The sequence below is a fragment of the Sorex fumeus genome, unplaced genomic scaffold (genome assembly GCF_029834395.1).
Source record: "Sorex fumeus unplaced genomic scaffold, SorFum_2.1 ptg000006l, whole genome shotgun sequence".
NCBI classification, from domain to species: Eukaryota; Metazoa; Chordata; class Mammalia; order Eulipotyphla; family Soricidae; genus Sorex; species Sorex fumeus.
In genome coordinates, this window is record NW_026606063.1 from 1,001,345 (window position 1) to 1,023,718 (window position 22,374).

Consider the following 22,374-nt stretch of genomic DNA (forward strand, 5'->3'; position numbering starts at 1 on the left):
AAGAAATTATGCCAGTGGCTGAGGGCGTAACCCAATCAGGGCTCACGGGCCATGCTAGGGAACACCACTGACTGTGAAGGGAAGTCGCAGTGGGGTGCTCAGGGCTCGGGGCCTCTGCTCGGAGGGTGAGTCGGGCCCTCGGCCCTCCCGCACGATGGAGACGGAACTGGTGCCCGCCCGAGCAAATCGCTGACCAGCGGGAGGACAGTGACAGTGACAGTGACAGTGCATATGTGTGTGTGCGCGCGCGGGCGCGCACTCCGGGCACTTGTCCAGGTTTCCAGCCAGGGGGACCTGAGGCTGCGCCCGGATTCGCGGGCGGCCTGTGTCCGGGGCGGAGCCCGCGGGGAAAACGAAACCACGCGCGGGCCGGGAGGGATTCGGACAGACTCGGCCGCGGGCGCACCGGGACGGACCGGGACCGAGGAGACGGGCGCGCGGGCGCGGCCGGGCATAGACGGGGCCGGGGGCATCGGGGGTGCGCGCTGCGGGCCCGGGTCTCGCCGGGTAAGCGGGGCCAGCGGGCCGGGCACGGCGGGGCCGGACACAGAACGGGGCCGGGGGCAGCGGGCCGGGGGCAGCGCGGGGTCGGCGGCTGCAGCGGGCCGGGCACGGGCGGGTCGGACACAGACGGGGCCGGAGGTAGCGGGTCGGGGGCGGCCGGGCAAGCCGCGGGCGGGGGCGGCTCTGGGGTGCCCGCCTGGAGGGTGGGCGGGTCCAGGCCCGGGGGCGGGGGCTCTGCGGGGCGCAGCCCGGGGTCGGAGCGGTTTGGGGTCGGGGGTCCGCGCGGGGCATCGCGGGGGCCAGGGCGTGCCCCGGGCGCGCGGGGAGCTGCGGGGGGCGGTCGGGGCGCGCTGGGGACCCGGGGCGCTGTCCCGGGGCGAGGGGGCGCGGGGTCCCGCGGGAGCGACCCGGGCCTGGGGGCGGCCTCCGGGGCGGCGTCCGGCGTCCTGGCTCGGCCCGACGGGGCGCGCCGGCGGGGTCCTCCAGCGGGTTCCCGCGACTTCCCGCACGCCGGGAAAGTCCCGCGCCCGCGCCGCCCCGCGCCTTCCAGAACGTTCTTCCGCTTCCCGCAGGGCGCCCGCCTACCCCGCGCCTCTAGGTACCCGGGTCGCCAGCCTTTCCTGAGCCGTGGGCACCCAACTCCAGCGTGCGCGTGTGCGTGTGCGCGTGTGCGCGTGTGTGCGCGCTTGCACTCAGTGCTCCCTCCTGGTTCTGCGCTCAGGAGCCTCTACTGGTGGGCTTCGGGAATCGAACCCGGCTCAGCCGTGGTGTCAGGGAAGCTGTGCAGCCTCAAGCTGCCCTTGTCCCCCTGGGAAGTGCCCCCCCACCCCCCACATTTCCTTTCCTTTTCCTCATACTGTCCTTTGGCATAAACATCTTCATTTCCGGGAAGTGCACTTCTCTTTTTCCTTGGGTTTCACTTGGGTTGCTGGGGCTTCGGTTGGCATCAGTGAGATCCCGTGGGATGCCCAGTGGTCCTTGAGTTTCCCCCCTAGAGATTCAGCGTTTTGACCTGCGTTCTGAATGCTCGGCCCAGCCCGCATGGCCCCTGGGTACCCCCAACACTCCATGGAGCCCCCACCCCAGAACCGCCTGCTGCAGATTTCAGACTGGGAGAACAGGGTTTTATGGGAAACCTATTTCCGTGGCGCTAAATCCCTTCCAGGTTCCACAAACTTCACTTTATACCTCTATTCTCAGCTGTTCCCTTCTCAGTGCCACTCACATGGGCGCTCTCTCTCTCTCTCTCTCTCTCTCTCTCTCTCTCTCCCCGCCGCCTCTCTCTCCCTCTCTCCCTCTGTTTCTGAGCCACACTTGGTGGTGCTCAGGGCTAACTCTGGGCTCTGTGCTCAGGGTGGCACCCTGGGGATTGTATGGGGCTGGGGGCTGAACCCAGGTCCGGTGTGCCAGGCAAGTGCCCTACCCATTGAGCCCCCCATGGACCTCCTCAGGCAGGCTGGCCCTGCTGGGTTAGTTCTACCCCTTGCTGGGGGACCCTGGACATGTGGCTTGTGGGGGCTGCCACGGCGTGGGCTGCAGCTCTGGGGGGTTGAACCCACACCCCCACATTTGCCTTGGGTGTCCCTCACCCTGACCCCTCCCTAGGCTGGGTGCCGGCACCCATGTTTGCACTCGTGACCTTGTGGCTCTCACGCAAACACACGGGATGTGAGTGGGTCCACCCAGACCAGGCTCTGGCCCTTGCCACCCCCGGAGGCAGAGGATGGCACGAACCACTGGGCCTCCTTCATGGGGCCGGGGGAGGGGGTGCGCATGTGCCTGCTGGAGACTGATGTGGCCGCATGTCCCCTCGTAGAGGAGTGACCAGGCATTCGCACAGCGCCTCTGCCAACTCCTCCCGGACAAGAAATGGCCGACGATTCTAAACCTGGGTTTTACATAGAAGAACTTAACAAATTCAAACAGCAGCACAGCGGAGAGGTGCAGTATCGGGAGCTGACCGACTCGCCCCTGTTGAAGAAGTTCAGGTGGGTCTCCACTCAGAGCCCGCCCTGCCGTGGCACCTGTGACCCACGCACGGCTCTGGTGTCCCCTGGCCGCTGGCCCACCCAGAGCCGGGACGCTGTCCTGCATCGCGCCTGGGGGTGGCCCCCCATTTTTATATGAAAAAGGGACAACCCTGGGAACTGGGAGCCCCTGTGTCTGTTTAAAGTCACCGCACTGGGCTCGGGCTGTAGCCCTGACGGTCCAGGAGGGTCCCGGCATGAAACGACTTACTCAGACAGGCTCCCTGTTCCCGGGGACACCGCTGGGCTCTGGACCGGACACCGGTGGCCTCTGCCAGCCGTGGGCACCATGGCAGGAGGGTGACCGGGCTCCGGTCCTCACAGCACACACCAGACTGTGACTCTCCTCCGTCGTCAGGTTTGCACTTCAGGTGGTCATCGACGGGAAAGAGTTCCCCGCAGCAGGGGGCAGCAATAAGAAGGAAGCCAAGAACGGCGCGGCCAAGATCGCACTCGAGATTCTGAACGCGCAGGTGAGTCTTCAGCCTACACACACACACACACACACACACACACAGACACACACACAGGACCTGAGTGGGTCCTCAGCTTACGCACATCACACACACACACATACACAGACTCAAACACATGGGATGTGAGTGGGTCCGTACCACTACACACAGACACGTGTGCGCGTGCACACACACGCGCGCGCACACACACACACACGCACACACATGCGCACAGAACATGAATGGATCCTCAGCCTATGCACACACACACACACACACACACGACGTGAGTGGGTCCTCAGCTTACACACATGCACACACACACACATGCACAGATTCAAACACATGGGATGTGAGTGGGTCCTTACCACTACACACAGACACCTGTGCGCGTGCGCACACACACACACACACACACACACGCACACACATGCGCACAGAACATGAATGGATCCTCAGCCTACACACACACACACACACGCACACACACAGACTCTCACACATGGGACGTGAGTGGGTCCTCAGCTTACACACATGGACACGCACACATGAACACAGAGCGTGTGTGGGTCCTCAGTCTACACACATGGACATGCACACACACACACACACACACACACACAGATACACAGACTCACACACGGGTCATGAGTAGGTTCTCAGCCCTACGGATGGACACCCAGACTACACACGCACGCACACGCGCACACGTGCACACACACACAGGCACCGAGGGCCTCACAAACATGCTTCGTCACTTGGGTGGGTGCTGAGGAAAGACTCCCCCCGTCGGCCCTCTGCCTTCTGAGGTCTGTAGCCCCCACCCGCCAGTGAGAGGCCCTGGAGGAGCCAGCGGGGACAGCCAGTCAGGCCCAGGTCGGGTGTCTGGGTGGGAAGGACCCGGCTGCCAGGACTGCGCCCCCTGGCCCCCTGCTGGCGGAGGGCGGAGGTGCAGGAGAGGGAGGGGACCAGGGGTCAGAGGTCCAGCCCATGTCTGCAAGGAGGGCAGAGCGTCCGGCAAAGCCCTCTGGGGCTCGGAGATCCGGAACAGGAGTTGAGGTGCTTGTCTTGTAAGGGGCCGACCCTACTCCAACTGGCACTGCGTTTGGATCCTTGAGCACTGTTTCCGGAGCACTGCTGGCTCTCACCCCAACACCTCCCCACTCCCCCCCAAAAAACAACAGAGACGCTTTCTGAAGAGCTCTCCCTTGAAGGTGTTTCTGAGACAAAGACCATCCGGGGGATGAGCACAGCGACAGGGTCGGGGAATAGCACCCCCACCCGTGACAGAACTGAGTCACTGAAAGCCCTGAGCACCTGGGAGACAGGCGGCACGAGGGAGGAGGGTGTGGGGACCGTCTGCCGTGCCCGCTGGGGCCACTCCGGGCCCGGCCACTGCAGGTCCCCTGAGCCCACTGAGCACTGAGGCACAGAGCCGGGACCCCGTGGGCAGTGGCGGGGAGGAGAGGAGGCGGCAGAGGACGGGGCCGCGGGGGCGCTCCTGGGAAGCCGGCTTGGCGCGGTTGCCTGGCCAGGACACCGCAGGCCGGCACGCCGAGGGCCAGGGCCAGGAGGCTCCGACAGGCTCTCCCAGCCTCGGGAAAGTTTCTGATGCCAAGTCAAGGGTCCCGGCTGAAGTGGCACCATGGGGGAGGTGACTTCCCCCTGGGCTCCGCAGGGGCTCCCAGTGTGCAGCCCGGGGGCCCATTTCGGCCTCGGGGCAGGCCGGGGCACTGGCACTGAGCCTCCAGCCCTGCTGGCCACTGCCAGAGGACTCCGGAACCGCCACAAAGTGATGAGAACCGACTGCCCATAATGTCCACCGAGCACTGCCAGGAATGATTCCTAAGCGCAGAGCCAGGAGGAACCCCTGACCATCGCCGGATGTGACCCAAAAGTGAAAGAAAAAGAAGAAAAGAAAAGAAGGGTTTTATTTTTTCCTCGGTAGGTCAGAAGCTCTTTCTCACCGGCCGCGAAATTGCCTTCGCAAGGCACCGGTGCTGGGAACCACGTGGGTCAGCTCAACACGTATGCCCAGAAGAACGGCCTGCAGGTCTTATACGACTGTGAAGAACGGAGCCCCCAACAGTGAGTTCCCAGCTGGTGGTTTCTGCAGTCTGGCCTCTGGCGGGGCTTCTCCCGTGACTGATTCCCCAGAAATCACTGCGGGTGCCCCAGGGGTCCTCTTCGGAAAGTATTTTTCGATGCTCCACTGCCTGGGTCTTGGGCTTCCTGTCTGGCGATTGACTAGATCTGGGCGACCCTCTGTCTGCGCTCCGCCAGCTCGGTGGTCTTCAGCCCCCTGTCTGCCACGGCTTCCGGCCCACGGGCTGGTCTTTACGAAAGGCGCCGGCGCAGGGTGAAGAGGTTGAAGATGGGGCTGGAGCGATAGCACAGTGGGGCGGGCGTTTGCCCTGCACGCGGCTGACCCGGGTTCGATCCCCAGCATCCCATATGGGCCCCTGAGCACCACCAGGAGTGATTCCTCAGTGCATCACTGGGTGTGACCCAAAAAGCCAAAAAAAAAAATAAAAATAGAGGTTGAAGAGCAGGACCCAGTGAGACGGGTGGTCTTGGCCTGAGGGATGGGGGTGTGCGGGCGGGGTTCCTCTTGCGAGCAGGGCTGACCCGGTTCTGGCGGCCGAGGTGTCGCTCTCCAGAGCAGGCCGCATGCTGGGAGGGTGCCAGCGAGAGCCTGGGGTGACTGGCATGAGGGGTGCTGGAGTGGGGGGAGCAGAGTGGGCCGGAGCGAGCTGCAGGGGAGGCCAGGCCGGGCCGCCATCTCTGCCCCCACCTGGAAGGAAGCATGGAGGTGCTCCCTGGAAGGAGGCATGAGATGCTCCCTGGAAGGAAGCATAGAGGTGCTCCCTGGAAGAAGGCATGAGATGCTCCCTGGAAGGAAGCATAGAGGTGCTCCCTGGACGGAGGCTGAGGTGCTCCCTGGAAGGAAGCGTGGAGGTGCTCCTTGTAAGGAGGCATGAGGTGCTCCCTGGTAGGAAGCATAGAGGTGCTCCCTGGACGGAGGCATGAGGTGCTCCCTGGAAGGAAGCATGGAGGTGCTCCCTGGGAGGAAGCTTGGAGGTGCTCTCTTGAAGGAGGCATGAGGTGCTCCCTGGAAGGAAGCATGGAGGTGCTCCCTGGAAGGAGGCATGTGGTGCTCCCTGGAAGGAAGCATGGAGGTGCTCCCTGGGAGGAAGCTTGGAGGTGCTCCCTTGAAGGAGGCATGAGGTGTTCCCTGGAAGGAAGCATGGAGGTGCTCCCTGGAAGGAGGCATGAGGTGCTCCCTGGAAGGAAGCATGGAGGTGCTCCCTGGAAGGAAGTTTGGAGGTGCTCCCTGGAAGGAGGCATGAGGTGCTCCCTGGAAGGAGGCATGAGGTGCTCCCTGAGGCGGGGTGAGGGTCAGTCTGCCCGAGAACAGTCTCCTACCCTCGAACCCTTGGCGCCCCGGTGAGGTCCCTGGGACAGACCCGCCTGGGGGTGCCCAGGGAGAGGAATGCAGGGGACACCCTGGGGTGTCCCACCCTCTCTGGAGACTCGGGAGGGCAGAGTCTGTGCAGGGTCCAGGTGGTCTCACTTCCAAGGCTCCTGGCCTAGTGCTCCCAGAATTGGCTGTGCTGCTCGCCCATCACAAACGCCTGGTGACTGGGGGTGAGAGGACAGTGGGGTGCCCACCATGGCCGGGTCACCTTCCCCTTCACGCACAACCTGAACAATCGCCAGGGCTCCTCCTCCTCCTCCTCCTTCTCCTCCTTCTCTTCCTTCTCCTCCTCCTTCTCCTCTTCTTCCTCCTCCTCCTTCTTTTCCTCTTCTTCTTCCTCCTTCTCCTCATCTTCCTCCTCTTCATCCTCTACCTCCACCTCCTCCTCTTCCTCCTCCTCCTCCTCCTTCTCCTCCTCCTTCTCCTCTTCTTCCTCCTCCTCCTTCTCCTCCTCCTCTTCCTCCTCTTCCTCCTCTTCCTCCTCTTCCTCCTCTTCCTCCTCTTCCTCCACCTCCTCGCCTCCTCCATGGAGCTAGCATTTGATATTTGGGGAATTAAAAATCAGCATTCCGTGCTTTTGTGACTGAGCTTTCGATGGCCGGAGAGTTAGAAACCAGCTGGGAAAGGCAGAGGCCGAGACGCAGGGGGCTGAAACAGGACCCTCCCCCCCCCCCCCCATCACTGTTCTGATGAGACTTTGGCTGGTTACTGGGTTTGACTTTTCCTTTCAAGTCGTAAATCAGACTCAGTACTTCTTGGTGCCGGGCTGGAGAGGCAGTACCGGGGTTTTGTTGTTGGCTCTTGTTTCGGGAAGCGGTGGCCACACTGGTGGCACTCAGGACTTACTCCTGGCTCTGAGCTCAGGGATGACTCCTGGCCAAATGGGGTCCTGAGCTTCAAACTCGGGTCACTGTGTGTGCAAGGCGCCTGACCCGTTGTGCTATCACTCTTGCCCAGACACTCGGCCAAGCCTGGTTTGATCCCTGGCATCAAATGTGGTCCCTTGAGCACCACCAGGTGTGATCCCTGAGTGTGGGACCCGGAGTGGTCCCTGAGCACCGGCAGGGCTCTGCTGCTACCCGGCCCTGCTCTCTCTGCCCTTGCCCCTAGGTTTCGGGTCACGTGCAGAATCAACGGGAAAGTCTACGGCAGGGAGTTGGCTGGCTCCAAGCAGAAGGCCAAGCAGCTGGCCGCCCAGAGGGCCCTTGAGAAGTTACACTCGGAGGACACGGCCGCGGTAGGCGTCGCCCTGGGCTTGGCGCTGCTCCCTGCGTGTCGTGTTGAGTCTTGCCTGTGTGTCCCGGTCATGCTGCAGACCCCAGGGCTCTCTTCCCACCTCTGGGCCTTGGGGGGTTCGGTGCTGAGGCCCCCCCAAAGCGTTTTTGGACCGGACACGCACTAGGGGCGGACGTATGTCCCCTGGGCGCTGGGCAGTGTGGTGAGGTCGCAGTGGGGCCTGATCGCAGCCGTGGTGCCTTCCAGAGACCCCAAGGGCCCCTGGCAGCGTCCATCGCGTCCAGCAGTGAGAGCAGTTCCTTGCTCAGATCCCGCGAGCTCAGGTGAGGCACTACCAGAGGGTGGTTGCAGGACGAGGGGACCCAGGGGCACACAGGGCGTTCCTCAACTCAGCCACCCCCTACCGCAGCACCACCGAGTCGCTCTCTGGAAGAAGCTCCCTTGATAGAAACAGCTGCAGTGAAAGCTGGGCCTCATCCCAGTTAGCGGTAAGTGCTCCGAGCTCAGCTCCACGCGTCGCCTGCACCCGGGCTGCCTTGTCGGTGTGGTCGGGGCCCAGCCCGTGCCTCCGTCCGTGCTTCCAGCCGAATCCCCAGCCCTGCCTCCGTGTTCTCCCATATGTTTCTGGTCTTGCTCCTTCTAGAAACCTCTAGAAGAGGCTTCTTAGGAGGGCTCTTGGGGCTGGGGCGGGAGCTACTCCAGGGAGCTTGTGATTCTCACGCACAGAGTCCGGGGTTTGAGCCCCAGGATCACAGGGCAAGTGAACAACCATCAGGGCCCAGGGATGCAGCTCATCCGTGGAGCACCCGCTTTGCAGGTGTGAGATCCTGGGATTGATCCTGGCCATTGCAACAACGACAGCAACAAAATTAGTTTCATTCGGAGAGTTTTCCTTCTGCCTTTAAAAATCAGAACTGCGGCTGGAGCGATAGCACAGCAGGGAGGGCGTTTGCCTTGCACCTGGCCGACTCGGGTTCGATTCCCAGCATCCCCTGTGGTCCCCTGAGCACCACCAGGGGTAATTCCTGAGTGCAGAGCCAGGAGTAACGCCTGTGCATTGCTGGATATGGCCCAAAAAGAAAAAAAGAATGAGAACTGAGTGAAAATGAGGATTGTGCGTTCAGGATGTTGCCACCAGTGAGCTCTAAAGACTCGGCTTTTGGATTTGGCACTAAAGTCGTCCAGAGACGGACACGTTGGCAGTGCGGGACCTTTTTGCTTGTCTTGCTCTGCCCAGGGCTTACTTCTGGCTCTGTGCTCACTGTTCCCTCCTTGTGGGCCCCGGGGGTGCTCTGGGGTGCTGGGAAATTGAGGGAGCCCGTGTGGGCTGTGCACCCACCCCCGTCCCGTCTCTCCACACCATCATTGCGGTCTTGAGAAGGCCAGAAAGCCCCGAGGGTCCAGTGAGACTAGAAGCTTCTCAGCTCCGAGGACGAACCTTCAAATGGGCCTTCCGGGACCCTCGAGAACCGGGGCTCCTGGCAGTCACGGCTCACTGTGGGCGTCTCTGCCCTGCCTGCTGTGTGTGTCCGCTTGTCCGTGGGACAACATGGATGCATGTATCTGTGTGAGAACCCTCATGGGGCCAGGGATCGAAGGAGGATGCGGAAACGGGTGCGATTATTTGTCTCACGGACAGCAATGCGGCCAGGGCCAGCGAGGAGGGGGAGGAGGGAGGGTGGCGCCCTGCTGAGGCGTCCTCCTGCTTTCTTGTGTTTCAGAGTCCTGAGTGCCTTCCCAGGCTGGCAGAGGGGTGAGTCTGGCTGGAACAGGAGCCTCCTGCTGGGAGGGCTCGTCGCCTCATGCCCCATGTCTGGGATGTGTGTGGAGAACTGTCCCGCGGGAAGGGCCTGGGAAGGGCCGGGTATAGTTCCGGGGAATGGGCCTTCGTCAGAACCCGCTGGCCTCGAGGGTGCTCAGGAGGCTGCAGCCCGGATACCAGGAGGGAAGGGGCCGAGGAGGACGGCTGCGAGGGAGAAGGCAGCAGACGGCTGCGAGGGGCGGACAGAGGGACCCCCGGCTGCGGGGGCCGCGGCGCAGAGGACGCAGTGGCGGGGAGCGCCAAGGGCCCCGCGGGGCTGTGAGGGCCCCAGAAGGAGCCAGGGGAGGCCCGTAGGCTGTAGGTGGGCAGAGGAGACCCTCAAGTGGGAGGTTTCGTAGCTGTTGGCGTCACACAAGCCCCTGAGCCCCCTCCCGGCCAGCCCCGTTGCTCTTTGCAGATTCTCCTTCCCTCTGATTTTGCTCTTGAACTTCAGGGCACCTCCAGAAGCAGCAGCAGCAGCAGCAGACAAATGCCCGTACACCACGGAGAGGAGGTGAGGAGAGGCGGGGGCGTTGCAGGTAGGCCGACCTCTGCCAGGGCAGTTCCCGGTGGTCTGGGTGCAGCCAGTGAGCAAGTGTTGTGGGGGTGTGTGAGGGTGTGAGTGTGTGTGAAGGGGTGTGAGTGTGTGTGTGTGTGTGAGCGTGTGAGGGTTTGTGTGTGTGCGAGTGCCCATGTAAGTGTATGAGAATATGTGTGAGGGTGTGTGTGTGTGAGAGAGTGCGTGTGTGAGTGTGTGTATATGTGTGAGTCTATGATAGTGGGCATGTGTGGGCCTGTGTGGGAGAATGTGTGTGTATATGTGAGTGCATGTAAGAGTGTGTGTGAGAGTATGTGTGAGGTTGTGTGGCTGAGAGTGCATGTGTGAGAGTGAGAGTATGTGTGTGAATGTACAATAGATTTTGTATTTATGGGAGTGTGTTTCAGTGAGTGAGTGTGTATATGTGAGTGTATCTGTGTATGAGTGCATGTAAGAGTGTGTGTGAGAGTATGTGTGAGGTTGTGTGGCTGAGAGTGCATGTGTGAGAGTGTGTGTTTGTGTGTGACTGTACAATAGATTATGTATTTATGGGAGTGTGTATGTTTGAGTGTGTGAGTGTGTATTTGTGAGTGCATGTGTGTGTGAGCGCATGTAAGAGCGTGTGAGTGTGTCTGCGTGTGTAAGAGTGCGGAGTTCATCTGTGTGGATGTGTGTGAGTGTGCAGGGGTTGGAGCCGAGGGCCTTCCGCACACGCAGCCTCAGCTTCCTGGCACTTGGTCTCCGAGAAGGCCCTGAGGCGAGCACAGAAGACCACGGCAGTTGTCCATTCGGGGGCGCGTGGAGGAGGCCGGCGCCCCTGCCCCCGGGCTTATTCCAGGAGCAAAGGCGCTCGCAGGCGTGGGCGGAGAATGGGGACACAGCCGCTTGTTTTGCCGCTTTTTGCTTTGGGGGCCACACCCGGCAGTGCTCAGGAGTCGTTCCTGGTGGGGCTCGGGCATCCAGTGTGGTGCTTGGAGTTGAACCCGGGTCAGCCCCCCTGCTGTCTGTCTCCAGTCCTGGCCTCAGCATTGAGCTGCTGGCCTGGTTGACCGAGAGTGACCAGGATTAACTCGGAGGCCCCCAGGACCCGTTGAGAGGCCCCGGAAGGAAAACATGAAAACGAAATTCCGGGGGCCCTTTTGCCACAGGGGGTTGCCTGGAGTGGAAAGAATCAAGAGCCCTTAGCTGGGAACCGAATCGGGAAGAGACTCGTGTGGCCACTGGGGGCTTCGGGCGTGGGAGGCGCCGCCACGGATGCCGGGGCCAGGCCACGAGCCGAGGGACACAAGAAAGGAGGACGTGGGACCCTTGGGTGTGGCTGGGGCGGGAAGGGGTGCACCTGGGGAGAAGGAAGCCAGGAGGAGCCTGCGCAGGACGCCGTGTCAGCCCTGCCAGGGGAGGCAGCCACGGAACTTTCTGCGTCTGATCAAGCGCGAAAATTGGTGCTGGGTCCTTCTCGAAGGGAGGGACAGTCAGGCGAGACCCCATTGTGCGGGGTGCTGGGGACCGACCCCAGAGCAGGGAGGGTGGGGGCAGGGCAGTCGCGTGTCCAGTGGAGGGGCAGCTGCTGAGAGCGGGTTCAGACGAGGGCACGCACGTGGTGTGTGTGTGTGTGTGTGTGTGTGTGTGTGTCTGTTTGTCTGTGGGTGTGTGTGTGAGAGAGAGAGAGAGAATGTATGTGACTTACTCCTGGTTTATCAGGGTTGTAGAGTTTGAAATGTTGGAAGTCCAACATTTTTAACGAGCTGATACAGTTAAATTCTAACTGGGTGGCAGCTTTGGGGTATATGTGTGTGGCTATCTGGGCTTCTGGACATACAGGGAGATGGGGCGGGGTCACCCATCCCTGACTCCTTGAGAGCCTGGAGATTTCAGCCACAAAACCTGCATACCTGAGTTTTTCAGCAAATTATATTCTAGGTGAGGCTCGTCCTAAGCAGTGGGGTCTGGCCAGTAGCAGGGTGGCAACTGTGGAGTCTAGAAGTTTCCACTGCGGGGGTTCTACTTGTGTGGGCGCTGGGCTGACCGCCGCCCCTCCAGGGTGCCCTGGACGACTCAGCCTGGCGTGGGGTCCAGAAGAGCCTCTGTAACTTGTTGTTCTCTTTTGAGATTTATCTGTGAGTCTCTGCGTCAGTGAACACATTAGCCTGTCTCACGTGGTGGGTAGGTTCAGGAGGGGCAGCCGGCGGCCCTTCTGGGTCAACCTGCGCTCATTGCTCCCACCAGTGTGCTCAGGGGCTCGGACGTAACAGGACGCCTTTTAGAGCTGGAGCAATATTCGGTGCTTGGTCGCTTGCCTGTTTGATCCTTAGCACCCCACGTGACCCAACAAGCGCCAGAATCATGGTCCCTGGGTGAAAGCAGGAGGAAGCTCCGAGCACTGCCAGGGGGGACCCCCAAACATAACCAAAAACAGTGGCCCTCTTTCTGAGTGCCAGCCCCTCCTGCTCACGCTCTTGCTCTCGGGCGGGATGTGGTTCTCCCATCGTAGCAGACGTGCTTTTGTTCTGGGGCTAGAGGGCCAGAGAGCTCAGTGGGCAGGGCACATGCTTTGCATGCAGGAGCCCAGGCTTGGAACTGTGGCCTAGCACAGCACCCCCGTGATGGAGCCAGGACCCCATCCTCCACCCCATGCAGCTGGGACTGGGCCCCAGGAATGCCAGGGGTGAGCCCAAAACAAGCAAATGGAAGATTCTGGCTTGGAGGCTGCTCCAGGCTAAGGGAGGGTCAGTGGAGCGGTGGCTGGACTCACACCTCGGGAGAGTAACTGCGACCTTTGTCTCTTAAGCTTTCTTGAGCATTTCACAGACATCAAACCAATTGGCAAAGGAGGATACGGGCAAGTTTTCAAAGCTCGTCACAAGATTGATGGCAAGACTTATGTTATTAAGCGCGTTAAATACGACAACGAGTAAGTAGCGAATGTTCATTCCGTTGTCTGAAAGTGTTGTCTGATATTCCTTTTTTCAGTATAATAATCTGTGTAGAATAATAGTACTGTATGAAGGAGCATTACTGACTTTTTCTAGCTGGCCTTAAAAATGTCATTCTCTGGACCGTGCGTTCAACTACGGCGCCGTGCCTCCCCGGGAGGGAGAGGGTGTTGCTCCCTTCTGCCTTTTCCCCCCCTGGCAGCAAGGTGGTCGCTGCCTCAGAGCTTACAGGAAAGCCAGGTAGGAGCTGGCTGTGATGGGGCAACTGCAGTCTCATGGGAAGGGGGGCGGTACCAGCTCGTCCTTCATGCCCTACCGATGTCATGAGTTACCCCCCACGAGTGGCTCTTCAGCACGGCCATAACACCAGATACACAGAAACCATCTCATAATTATCTAGCTCTTTGCCAAAATCCAAAATCGTGACCGCATGACATTATATGATTCTCATAACCAGCTATAGAAAGCAAAATATTTCACAATGCATTTTCAGCAATTCTGATTGTCTGGGGGGAAATTCTAAACAATAATGGTGCATCTTTTGTCGAAATAATGAATGTAATCAATGTAGAGAAGAGTTAAGTAGAAATTATCTGCACTGCAAATAAGAGAGAGGGAAGGAAAGAATGAAAGAAAGAAAGAAAGAAAGAAAGAAAAGAAAGAAGGGAGGGAGGGAGGGAGGGAGGGAGGGAGGAAGGCAAATCAGGGGAATACAGGAAAGAAAGGAGGAAGGGAACAAGGGAAGAAGAGAAGGAAGGAAAGAAGGATGGAAGAAAGGGAGGAATAGAGGAGGGAGGGAGGGATCGAGGGAGGGAGGAAGGAGGAAGGAAGGAAGGAATGAAGGAAGGATGGATGGAAAATAAGAGGGATATAGGAGAGAAAGGAGAAGGAAGGAAAGGAGGGAAAGAAGGAGGGAAGAGAGGAAGGATGAGAGGAGGAGGTCGGAAGGAGGGGGGAGTGGAGAGGGGAAGTCAGTGCTTGTCACCCAAGGCAGCTGCTCACAGAATCCAGCGTGACTTGACATCAGTGCAGGCTGCAGAATCCCAGCGCGCGCCTGGCCCCGGAATCCCTTTCTGGGCACGGCAGAAGCCGCTGCCGCCGGCTTCCCTCCGCTCTGCCGTGTGGGGGCTCGAGGCTGGGCCGAGGGGGCCCCGGGCGGGGGCTTGGGACTGACCCCTGGGCTCTGCACATGCGGCCAGGGGCTCCTGCTGCTGCTTTCATGCGGAGGGCAGTGGCTTCGCGACGCTTCTTTCCCTGGTGAGTGCCGCAGCATCCTTTCTGGGCCACGGGCTGCGGGGACCTCGGAAGGGCCGGGGAGGCAGCGTGTGCTGTCAGGGGGGACTCCGCGTCCCTGTGCTCTTCCTCACTTTGGCTTCTTTGTTTCTTTTCCCCAGGAAAGTGAAGCGTGAAGTCGAAGCTCTGGCGGAGCTCAGGCACCCGAACATCGTTCTCTACCACGACTGCTGGAAGGGCCCCGACCGACTCTTCAGGGACTACGAGTGGAGGTAACTCGCCGAGGTCTCGGGAAGGGGCTGGGACGCCGCACAGGGCGACGGTCCTCTCCTCGCCTTGGCTCGCCTGGGCTCCGTCTCGGCGCCGGACGTGGCCCCGAGCACCCCCAGGGCGGACCCCTGAGCACTGCTTGGTCGTCCCGGGGCCCCCGGGCACTGCCAGTGTGTCCCCCAGTAGCAGAGCTTCTGGAGCCCAGCACTGAACTGGCCCCACACCCAGACGCTCGGCTCCAGAGCCCGCCCGGACGCTCCTGCAGAAGCTGCTCCTCAGGGCCAGGACGCACCTTTCCCACGTGTGGGGGGCCTCACATGAGAGAGGGCGGAGGTCACGGCAGGTCAGGGGCCCGGCCCCTCTGCAGGCCCCAGCACAGAGCCAGGAGTCAGCCCTGAGCACCAAGCCAAGAGTCAGCTCTGAGCACGGAGTCAGGAGTCAGCCCTGAGAACTGAGTCAGGAGTCATCCAGGACTCAGCCCTGAGCACAGAGCCAGGAGTCATTCCGGAGTGCAGAGCCAGGAGGAACCCCTGAGCATCGCCGGGTGTGACCCAAAAAGAGAAAATAAATGGTTACTTTGTTTGGGGGCCGCTCCTGGTCCCCAGCTGTCAGGGCTAAGTCCTGGCTCTGTGCTCAGAGACCCCTGCTCGTGGGGGTCAGGGGCCAGACGCGGTGGCAGGCCAGCGCCCTGCCCGCTGTGCGACCTCTGTGCCCCCTCGTGCTACTGTGGACAGCTTTGTGCGCCCGAGGCAGATCGGTGAGAGCCGAGGATCAGGCTCGCAGGAGCCACTGCCTTGGAGACAGGCCGGGCCCGGGCGTGCGCACCAGGGCCCGATGTCGCCACGGGCAGCTGCTGACCGCTCAGCGTTGGGCAAGACGGGGAATCCAGAGAGTGTCTGGGGCTCTGAGCAGAAAGGCTTGTCCCGAGAGGGGCACGGAGAAGCCACAGCAGCAGTAGAGCTTTGCAGTGGGAGGCCCCGGGCTCTCACCTTTTTTTTCTGTCACGAAACACTAAAGTACGACCAGGGCCTTGCACACGGGTGACCGGGTTTGGTCCCCAGAACCCGCCGGGAGGGATTCCGGAGTGCAGAGCCAGGAGTCAGCCCCGAGCATCGCCGGCTGTGGCCCTCCTTCCCGAATACCATCTCTAAACATCAGAAATGAGTAGAACCAAAAGTGTTTTCAAAGCCTCTGCAAGACAAAGCGTAGTTCTTAAACCTTTGCGTTTGGGTTTTCTTCTCTCTGTTGCTGTGAATCCTGGGTCCAGGCCGGAGACTGAATGCCTTTTCATCAAAATGGAATTCTGTGGTCAGGGGACCCTGGACCAGTGGATCGACAGGATGAGGCATCAGAAGCCCGACAAGACCCTGGCATTACAGTTTTTCAAACAAATAGTTGAAGGTGTGAATTACATACACAAAAAAAAATATATTCATAGAGACCTCAAGGTAAGTGGTAAAAGTTTCATCAGGAATTGAGCGGTAGCGTTTCAGGAATTCCAGATCTGTCTTCTCAGCTTTTATTTTTCCCTTCATTTCTTTTTTATTTTATAAAGTAGTTCACAATCTTTGATTACATTTACTATTCAAACACCAACGCCACCACCATCACACCTTCCCGCTACCATATTTCGATGGTTCCATCCCGAGTCCCAATTCCTGCCCCAAAGTAGAACCGAAATAGTATATTTTGTATCGCTGAAAATGCTACAAAAAGGTTTCCTTAGAGGAAAGACTGTGAAGATTGTTGTCTTCTACCCAGGGGCCATTAAGCCCTTCTGTAAGAGCTCGTTAACATATTGCTAAAGGTTGAGCCTTATGTGGTTTATATCTATCTACCTACCTATGTATCTATCGATCTATCTATCTATATATATATCTGTAAAAAAACATTTCCCTCTAGACTGGTTGCCTCCTGCTTTGAGCCCCATCAAATGTGGTGCGGTGCTCGTGGAGTATGGTGGGCTGTGTGGTGTGAAGGGCTGGTTGTGCGGTCCAGGAAAAGGTTCACTTGAGGGTGAGGCTCGGCCCGAGGTGTGGAAAGGGGCCGTGAGCCTGGCGGCAGTTGAGTTCTGGAGGTTTTGGGCTGCTTGGGCTGGGTCCCTTGGGGCAGGGACGGGTCCCACCCGCCCTCCTCCGGGTCGCCCCGAGTGAATCAGCCTGGCTCAGGGCCCAGCGGCATGGTTGTGACGACTCCTGGCTCCGACTCGGGGATCACTCCTGGTGGGGCTCGAACCCTGGTCGGCAGCGCAGGGCCAGCCTCCTCCCTCTGTACTGTTGCTGCAGCCTTTACATGACCAGCCTGGACGAGCTGTGTCTGATTCCTGAAGGCTGGGGTGATCCTGAACTCCCCTCCCTCCCCTGGCCCCCTGCTCTGGCCAGTGGTGATGACACCTGAGTTCCTCTTCCGGTGCGTTCAGAAGGCGACACCAGGCCTGGCCCCTCACCTCTTGGGGAAGGAGGAGCTTCCAGCTGTAGGCCCGAGTCTGGGGTCTTCCTGGGCATTCGTGCCCCCAGACAGGCCATGTCTAGTGCTGCATGTCCCCTCCTGGGTCAGAGGTGCTGTGAGACAGAGCTGCCGGTCAGGCCACCGGCTAGCCTTGCACACGTCTTGCTGGCGTCCCCTGGAGAATGTCGTGTCCACGCTCGCCTGGAGCCTCTAGGAAAAGGCCCAAGGCCAATGCACGGCCCGGTGGGGCGAGACTCACCGGAGGCCCCCAGGACTCGGGAAACTCCCGAAACAGCTTCCCCCTAAACAAATGGGGTGCAGTAAAGCCCTGTCAGTGTCCATCAGCATCTGGGGGCAAGGACTGGCCTGGAGCAAGGACCCTGCGGGGTGTGGGTTGGGGGGGACTCCTTAGTCTGGCAGGGAGGTTGCTTGCCTCACGCATGGCCACCCCTGATGGATCCCTGGTACCCGCATATATGCTCTGCACCCCTTCCCCCACCCCCACCCCGGAGTGATTCCTGAGCACCACCGGGTTTGGCCTCAAAATAAAATTCTAAAAAAAACAAATAGCAAAAGGAGATGAAGAGCGAGACAGGGTGAGAGTCCTCAGCCCGCTGTCCCCGGTACACAGAGGAGGCGAGAACAGCCTCTGTGGTGGAGACGCTTTTTCTGGGCCCCCGTGGATCCTCGTGAGCCCGGGTCTGTGGGCCGTGTCTGGCCTGCTCTGGCGGACGCTCAGCCAGCAGTGGGCTGCGGCCTCCAGCCCGCCTGTGCCCGGGCCCCTGCCGAGAACCCGCATTCCCCCAGACCCTCCCAAAGTGGAAGGCAGGGCCCGAGAGATGAGTGGGCGTAAGGCGCTTGCCACTCGGTTCTGTCCCCAGCAGCACCCAGGGGTGTGGAAGTCCTGGGCACCGCTGGGTCCACAGCGGTAAAGGAAATTTCTCTCGGGGCCCTGATCCTCGAGAGAGACTCTCAGCGTCTCTCTGCAGTGGGTGCTCTAGGCTGGGGGTCGGGGTGGGGGTCGGCACAGTTCTTCATGAGCTTGCTTGCTGGGGCCCCGGGAAGTGGCGCCCTCAGGAGCCCACATGCCAGCAGCCGCTGCTCAAGGGGCTTTGGCTGGCTGGCGCGTCTGTGAAACGGTGCTGCTCTTGTCCGTTTCTTAGCCGTCGAATATATTTCTGGTGGATGAAAAGCAAATAAAGATCGGAGACTTTGGGCTCGTCGCCGCCCTGGAAAACGACAGCAAACGGACAACGGGCATGGGGACTCGACGGTACATGAGCCCGGAACAGGCGAGTGCCCTCCTGCCCGCCTTGGGGCTCTTCCCTTTGGGGGGCTGGGCTGGGTTGGGGGCCACATCAGCCTTGCTCTTTGCCCAAGAGTGATGCTGGTTGGTCCTCGGGGCCCACGTGGGGGTCGGACCTGGGTTGGGTGCTGAAGACGGTTCATTGCCTTAACTCCTGTACTGTCTCCTCAGGACCCACACTTTTATCTTGTTATTTTAACATTACGGGCTGGAGTGATAGCACAGCGGTAGGGCGTTCGCCTTACAAGCGGCCAACATGGCCGACCCGAGTTCGATTCCTCCGCCCCTCTCGGAGAGCCCGGCAAGCTACCGAGAGTATTCGATATGCCAGACACAGTAACAACAAAGTCTCCAATGGAGACGTTACTGGGCCCGCTCGAGCAAATCGACGATCAACGGGAGGGCCTTTACCTTTACCTTTATTTTAACATTATTCTCCAGCTCAGTGCTCAGGGCCATAAGCCGTGCTGAGGATGGGGCATTCCCCGGTACTGTCTCTCCAGTGCCATGTTATTCTTTTTCTTTTTCCGTGCTCGGCCTGGTGCCCTGCCCTTGGCGGCTCTGGCCTTGCCTGGAACGCTTCTGGCGGGGGTCGCATTCTGCAGGATGCGGGGCCCTGTGGTGCAGGGGTGGAACCCAGGGACCCAGACATACCTCCTGAGCTGTCTCTCCTGCCCCATATTCTTTGGTGGTTTTGTTTTGGGTTTTTTCTTTTTGGGCCACACCCGATGTGATGCTCAGGGGTTCCTCCTGGCTCTGCACTCAGGAATCACTCCTGGAGGTGCTTGGGGGACCCTACGGACTGCCGGAGATCGAACCTGGGTCGGCCGCATGCAAGGCAAATGCACTGCCCAGTGGACTTTGGCTCCGGCCGCTCCTGCCCGATATTATTTCACTGGTTTCGTTTCCTTCGGGGCTTGGTGCTCAGGAAACCCAGGCCCTTCCCGACTCACGGCTGCTCCGTGCCAAGGACCAGGAGTTCCCTGGGGTGCCACGGGCTGCTCGGGGGCCTCTGGGCTCTCCTCTGGGGTCCTCCGGCTACTGTGGTGCCAAGATGGGGGTCAGCTGGGGTCAGCCACAGGCAAGGGCACACCTGAAGGCTGGTCCCTGCCAGGGCTGAGTCTGAGCCCAGAGCCCTGAGCACTGAGCCTGGAGTGAGCCCTGAGCCCTCCTCCCCCCAAAAAGACATTTTGGTCAAGTAATACTTTTGGCTTGGGAAGGCATGTATGTTATTATCAAGAGCGTCCTAAGGGGAAATACAATTTGGTTTCTTTAGATTGCCTCAACCGATTATGGAAACAAAGTGGACATCTATGCCTTGGGGATCATTTACGTGGAACTTACTCACATCTGTAAAACTTCTTCAGAAATGGCAAAGGTGAATCTTCTGGGGGGAGTCGCCAGGGCCACTCGGGCTGGACCGGGCAGCTGCGGGCTGCAGTCAAGAGGGACTTGATCTCTGGCTGCTCCTGAAGTCAGATTTCTCCTAGAGACGAACCCTGTGGTTGGTTCCCTGTCCCGAGCCGCTCCTTGAAGGACCAGGCGGTGTCCGGGATCAGAGCCGGGCAGCCTGGCTCAGGCAAGCGCCTGCTTGCCGCGTGACATCTCCGCCCTGCACTGCCAGTGCCCCAGGGAGTGCTGGGTCCCTCAGAGGCCCAGGCCCGACACCCGGCAGTCCCGGCCCCTGGAAGCCGGCTGACTCGCGCTGGCACTTCCTCTTGAAACCAGTCTGTCCCTTTGTGTTTTGAGCCGCACCCAGCGGTGCTGACGGGTCACTCCTGGTGCCAGGGCACTGGACCCAGGTCAGTGGCATGCAAGGCGAGCCGGAGCCCTTGCTGGCTCTCGGGCCCATGGGGTGAGCGATTTGATGGATGACCTGCTTTGCCGTCTTTAAGATGCTTGTGGGGTGGGGACATAAAGAGACAGGGGGAGACAGACTGAGAGAGAGATGGGGGGTGGAGAGAGAGGGAGAGAGAGTCAGAGAGAGAGGGAAGGGGAGAGAGGAGAGACAGAGGGGGAGAGAGAGACAGAGAGAGAAAAGAGAGAGGGGGGCAGTGGTCAGGGCACTTGCCTTGCACACAGCCAACCCGGCACCCCACCCCACCTGGTCCCCTGAGCACGGCCAGGAGTGACCCTGAGCGCAGAGCCTGAGTAAGCGCTGAGCTGGGTGTGGCCCGGAGGCAGAAGACAGGAAAAAGCGACTCCTGAAGAGTGGGGTGTGCCCGCCTGCCTCTGGCAGGGAGTGACCAAGTGACCCGCACAGGGCTGGCGTGTGGCTTCCCTGGAGGCGGCAGCCCTGAGGCAGAGGGGCCGTGGCCGGCAGGAGCACAGTGGGGCGGCGGGCCTGAGGAGCACGGGCCTCCCGCGGGGGCAGCTTCTTTTCTGGGACAAGGTGGTGTGGGGTGGGGTGAGGGAGCCCTGGCCGGGGTGGGGGTCCCCATTGGTGAATTCCCACCCCAAGCCAACAGCTTCCTAACGACCACGTTCATGTTTCGTTTTCAGATCTTTTCACAGCTAAAGGAAGGAGAAATCCCCAAAGAATTCAGCGGCAGAAAAGTAAGCGTTTGGCAGCCGAGTGGCGTTTGGTTCTGCGTGTTATGCGTGAAAATGCGCTCTTTCACTCTATGGTGATTTGTGCTCTCGTTCCAGAAAGCTCTCCTGGAACAATTACTCGCGCTGGACCCCTCGAAGCGACCCAGTGCTCAGGAACTGCTGTATACCTTGAGGAGCTGGAAGGACGGGGCTGGGTCCATCGAGCACAGGACGTGCTAGAGTCTTTCGGAGAAGGCCGCTGCCGACATTCCTGGTCTAGGAACTGTTAAGAACTTGTTAGGGAGAATTGTTAAAACTGGGGGCGGGAGCAGTTGTACAGCAGGGAGGGTGTTTGCCTTGCCCGCGGCCAACCCAGGTTCGATTCCCAGCATCCTATATGGTCCCCTGAGCACTGCCAGGAGTAATTCCTGAGTGTAGAGCCAGGAGTAACCCCTGTGCATCACCGGGTGGGACCCATTTTTTTTTATCTTAAATTATTATTCTCTTAACATTTTTTTTAAGTTTACAGAGAACTTTCCCTTTTAACTTCAAAATCAATCATATAAATCTAAAAATCATTCTTGCACTTGATTTTCGCCTAGGATTTCTCATTATGAAGATGAGAGAAAAAAAGTTGCCCTAAATTTTCTGATATAAATTAGTAAAAGTAAAAGCGATAGCACAGTGGGTAGGGCATTTGCCTTGCACGTGGCAAACACGGCCAACCTGAGTTTGATTCCTCCGCCCCTCTCGGAGAGCCAGGCCAGCTACTGAGAGTATCCCACCAGCACGGCAAAGCCTGGCAAGCTCCCCGTGACATATTCGATATGCCAAACACAGTAACAACAAGTCTCACAATGGAGACGTTACTGGGCCCGCTCGAGTAAATCGAACAACGGGAGGACAGTGCTGCAGTGCTAAAAGAATTCTTTATTAAATACGTACCGTTTCCAGACCAAAATCTCTTGAGACTATTCTAGGTCTTAAATATCTAACGAGCTAGTGGGAGAAGTGGTCCTTAAAAAAAAAGTCATGTGGGGGTTCTGGTGCCACCAGCAGGCCAACCTGTCCCCTGCGGCGAGGGCACCAGCAGCCTAATCTTGCCTTCAGGCTTCCTGACACCCCAAAATTGCCACTGTGCCCCTGGCCAAACCCCAACAACTTGGGAACAAGTTTGTCAAGAAATGAAACGGCCGAAAGTTAGGTTTGTGGGAGTCAGACCCACAAACCACCTCCGGCTCAGCTACACAAGCTCACTCTCAGTTGGGATGGGCTCCCTCGCCCACTTCCCAGCGCACACAGAAGCACTGGCGGTCACCCCCACGCACCAAGTCCAGCGCTACCCTGCGGGCCCTGCTGCTGGCCTGCCTCAGAGACCCTAGATGGGTCTCGGGGAGATCGGGGCCCATGGTTAAGCTCGGACCCATTCATGGCTGAGCAGACCCGAGCGAACTGGAGGGGGCGTGTTGGCCTGTGCCCACCCAAGAGGGGTCCCTGGTAGCCACTTGCTCCCAGAATCTAAAACTGCCGCATACCCCAGGCCTGAGTCCACTGTCTCAGGACGGACCTCACCAAGACACAATCTGCTGAAAATTTGGTAATGTGGATCATAG

General features: G+C 59.6%; 1 protein-coding gene across 2 annotated transcripts; it reads left to right on the plus strand.

The window, feature by feature from the left end:
* Positions 1 to 85: 85 nt before the first annotated feature.
* LOC130035508 (interferon-induced, double-stranded RNA-activated protein kinase-like) lies at positions 86 to 22,074 on the plus strand. 2 transcript variants are annotated; one of them, XM_056127256.1, is made up of 16 exons: positions 86 to 125; positions 2,321 to 2,492; positions 2,890 to 3,004; positions 4,935 to 5,074; positions 7,575 to 7,701; positions 7,947 to 8,023; positions 8,110 to 8,188; positions 9,422 to 9,453; positions 9,956 to 10,015; positions 12,828 to 12,950; positions 14,367 to 14,477; positions 15,743 to 15,923; positions 18,087 to 18,215; positions 19,506 to 19,607; positions 20,732 to 20,785; positions 20,879 to 22,074. In XM_056127256.1, the coding sequence occupies exons 2-16, from the start codon at positions 2,374 to 2,376 to the stop codon at positions 20,999 to 21,001; spliced, it is 1,572 nt and encodes a 523-aa protein (XP_055983231.1). In that variant the 5' UTR covers positions 86 to 125; positions 2,321 to 2,373; the 3' UTR covers positions 21,002 to 22,074. The 2 variants fall into 2 exon arrangements, with proteins under 2 accessions (XP_055983231.1, XP_055983222.1); XM_056127247.1 differs by lacking the exon at positions 86 to 125 and adding an exon at positions 421 to 507.
* The last annotated feature ends 300 nt before the right edge of the window (positions 22,075 to 22,374 follow it).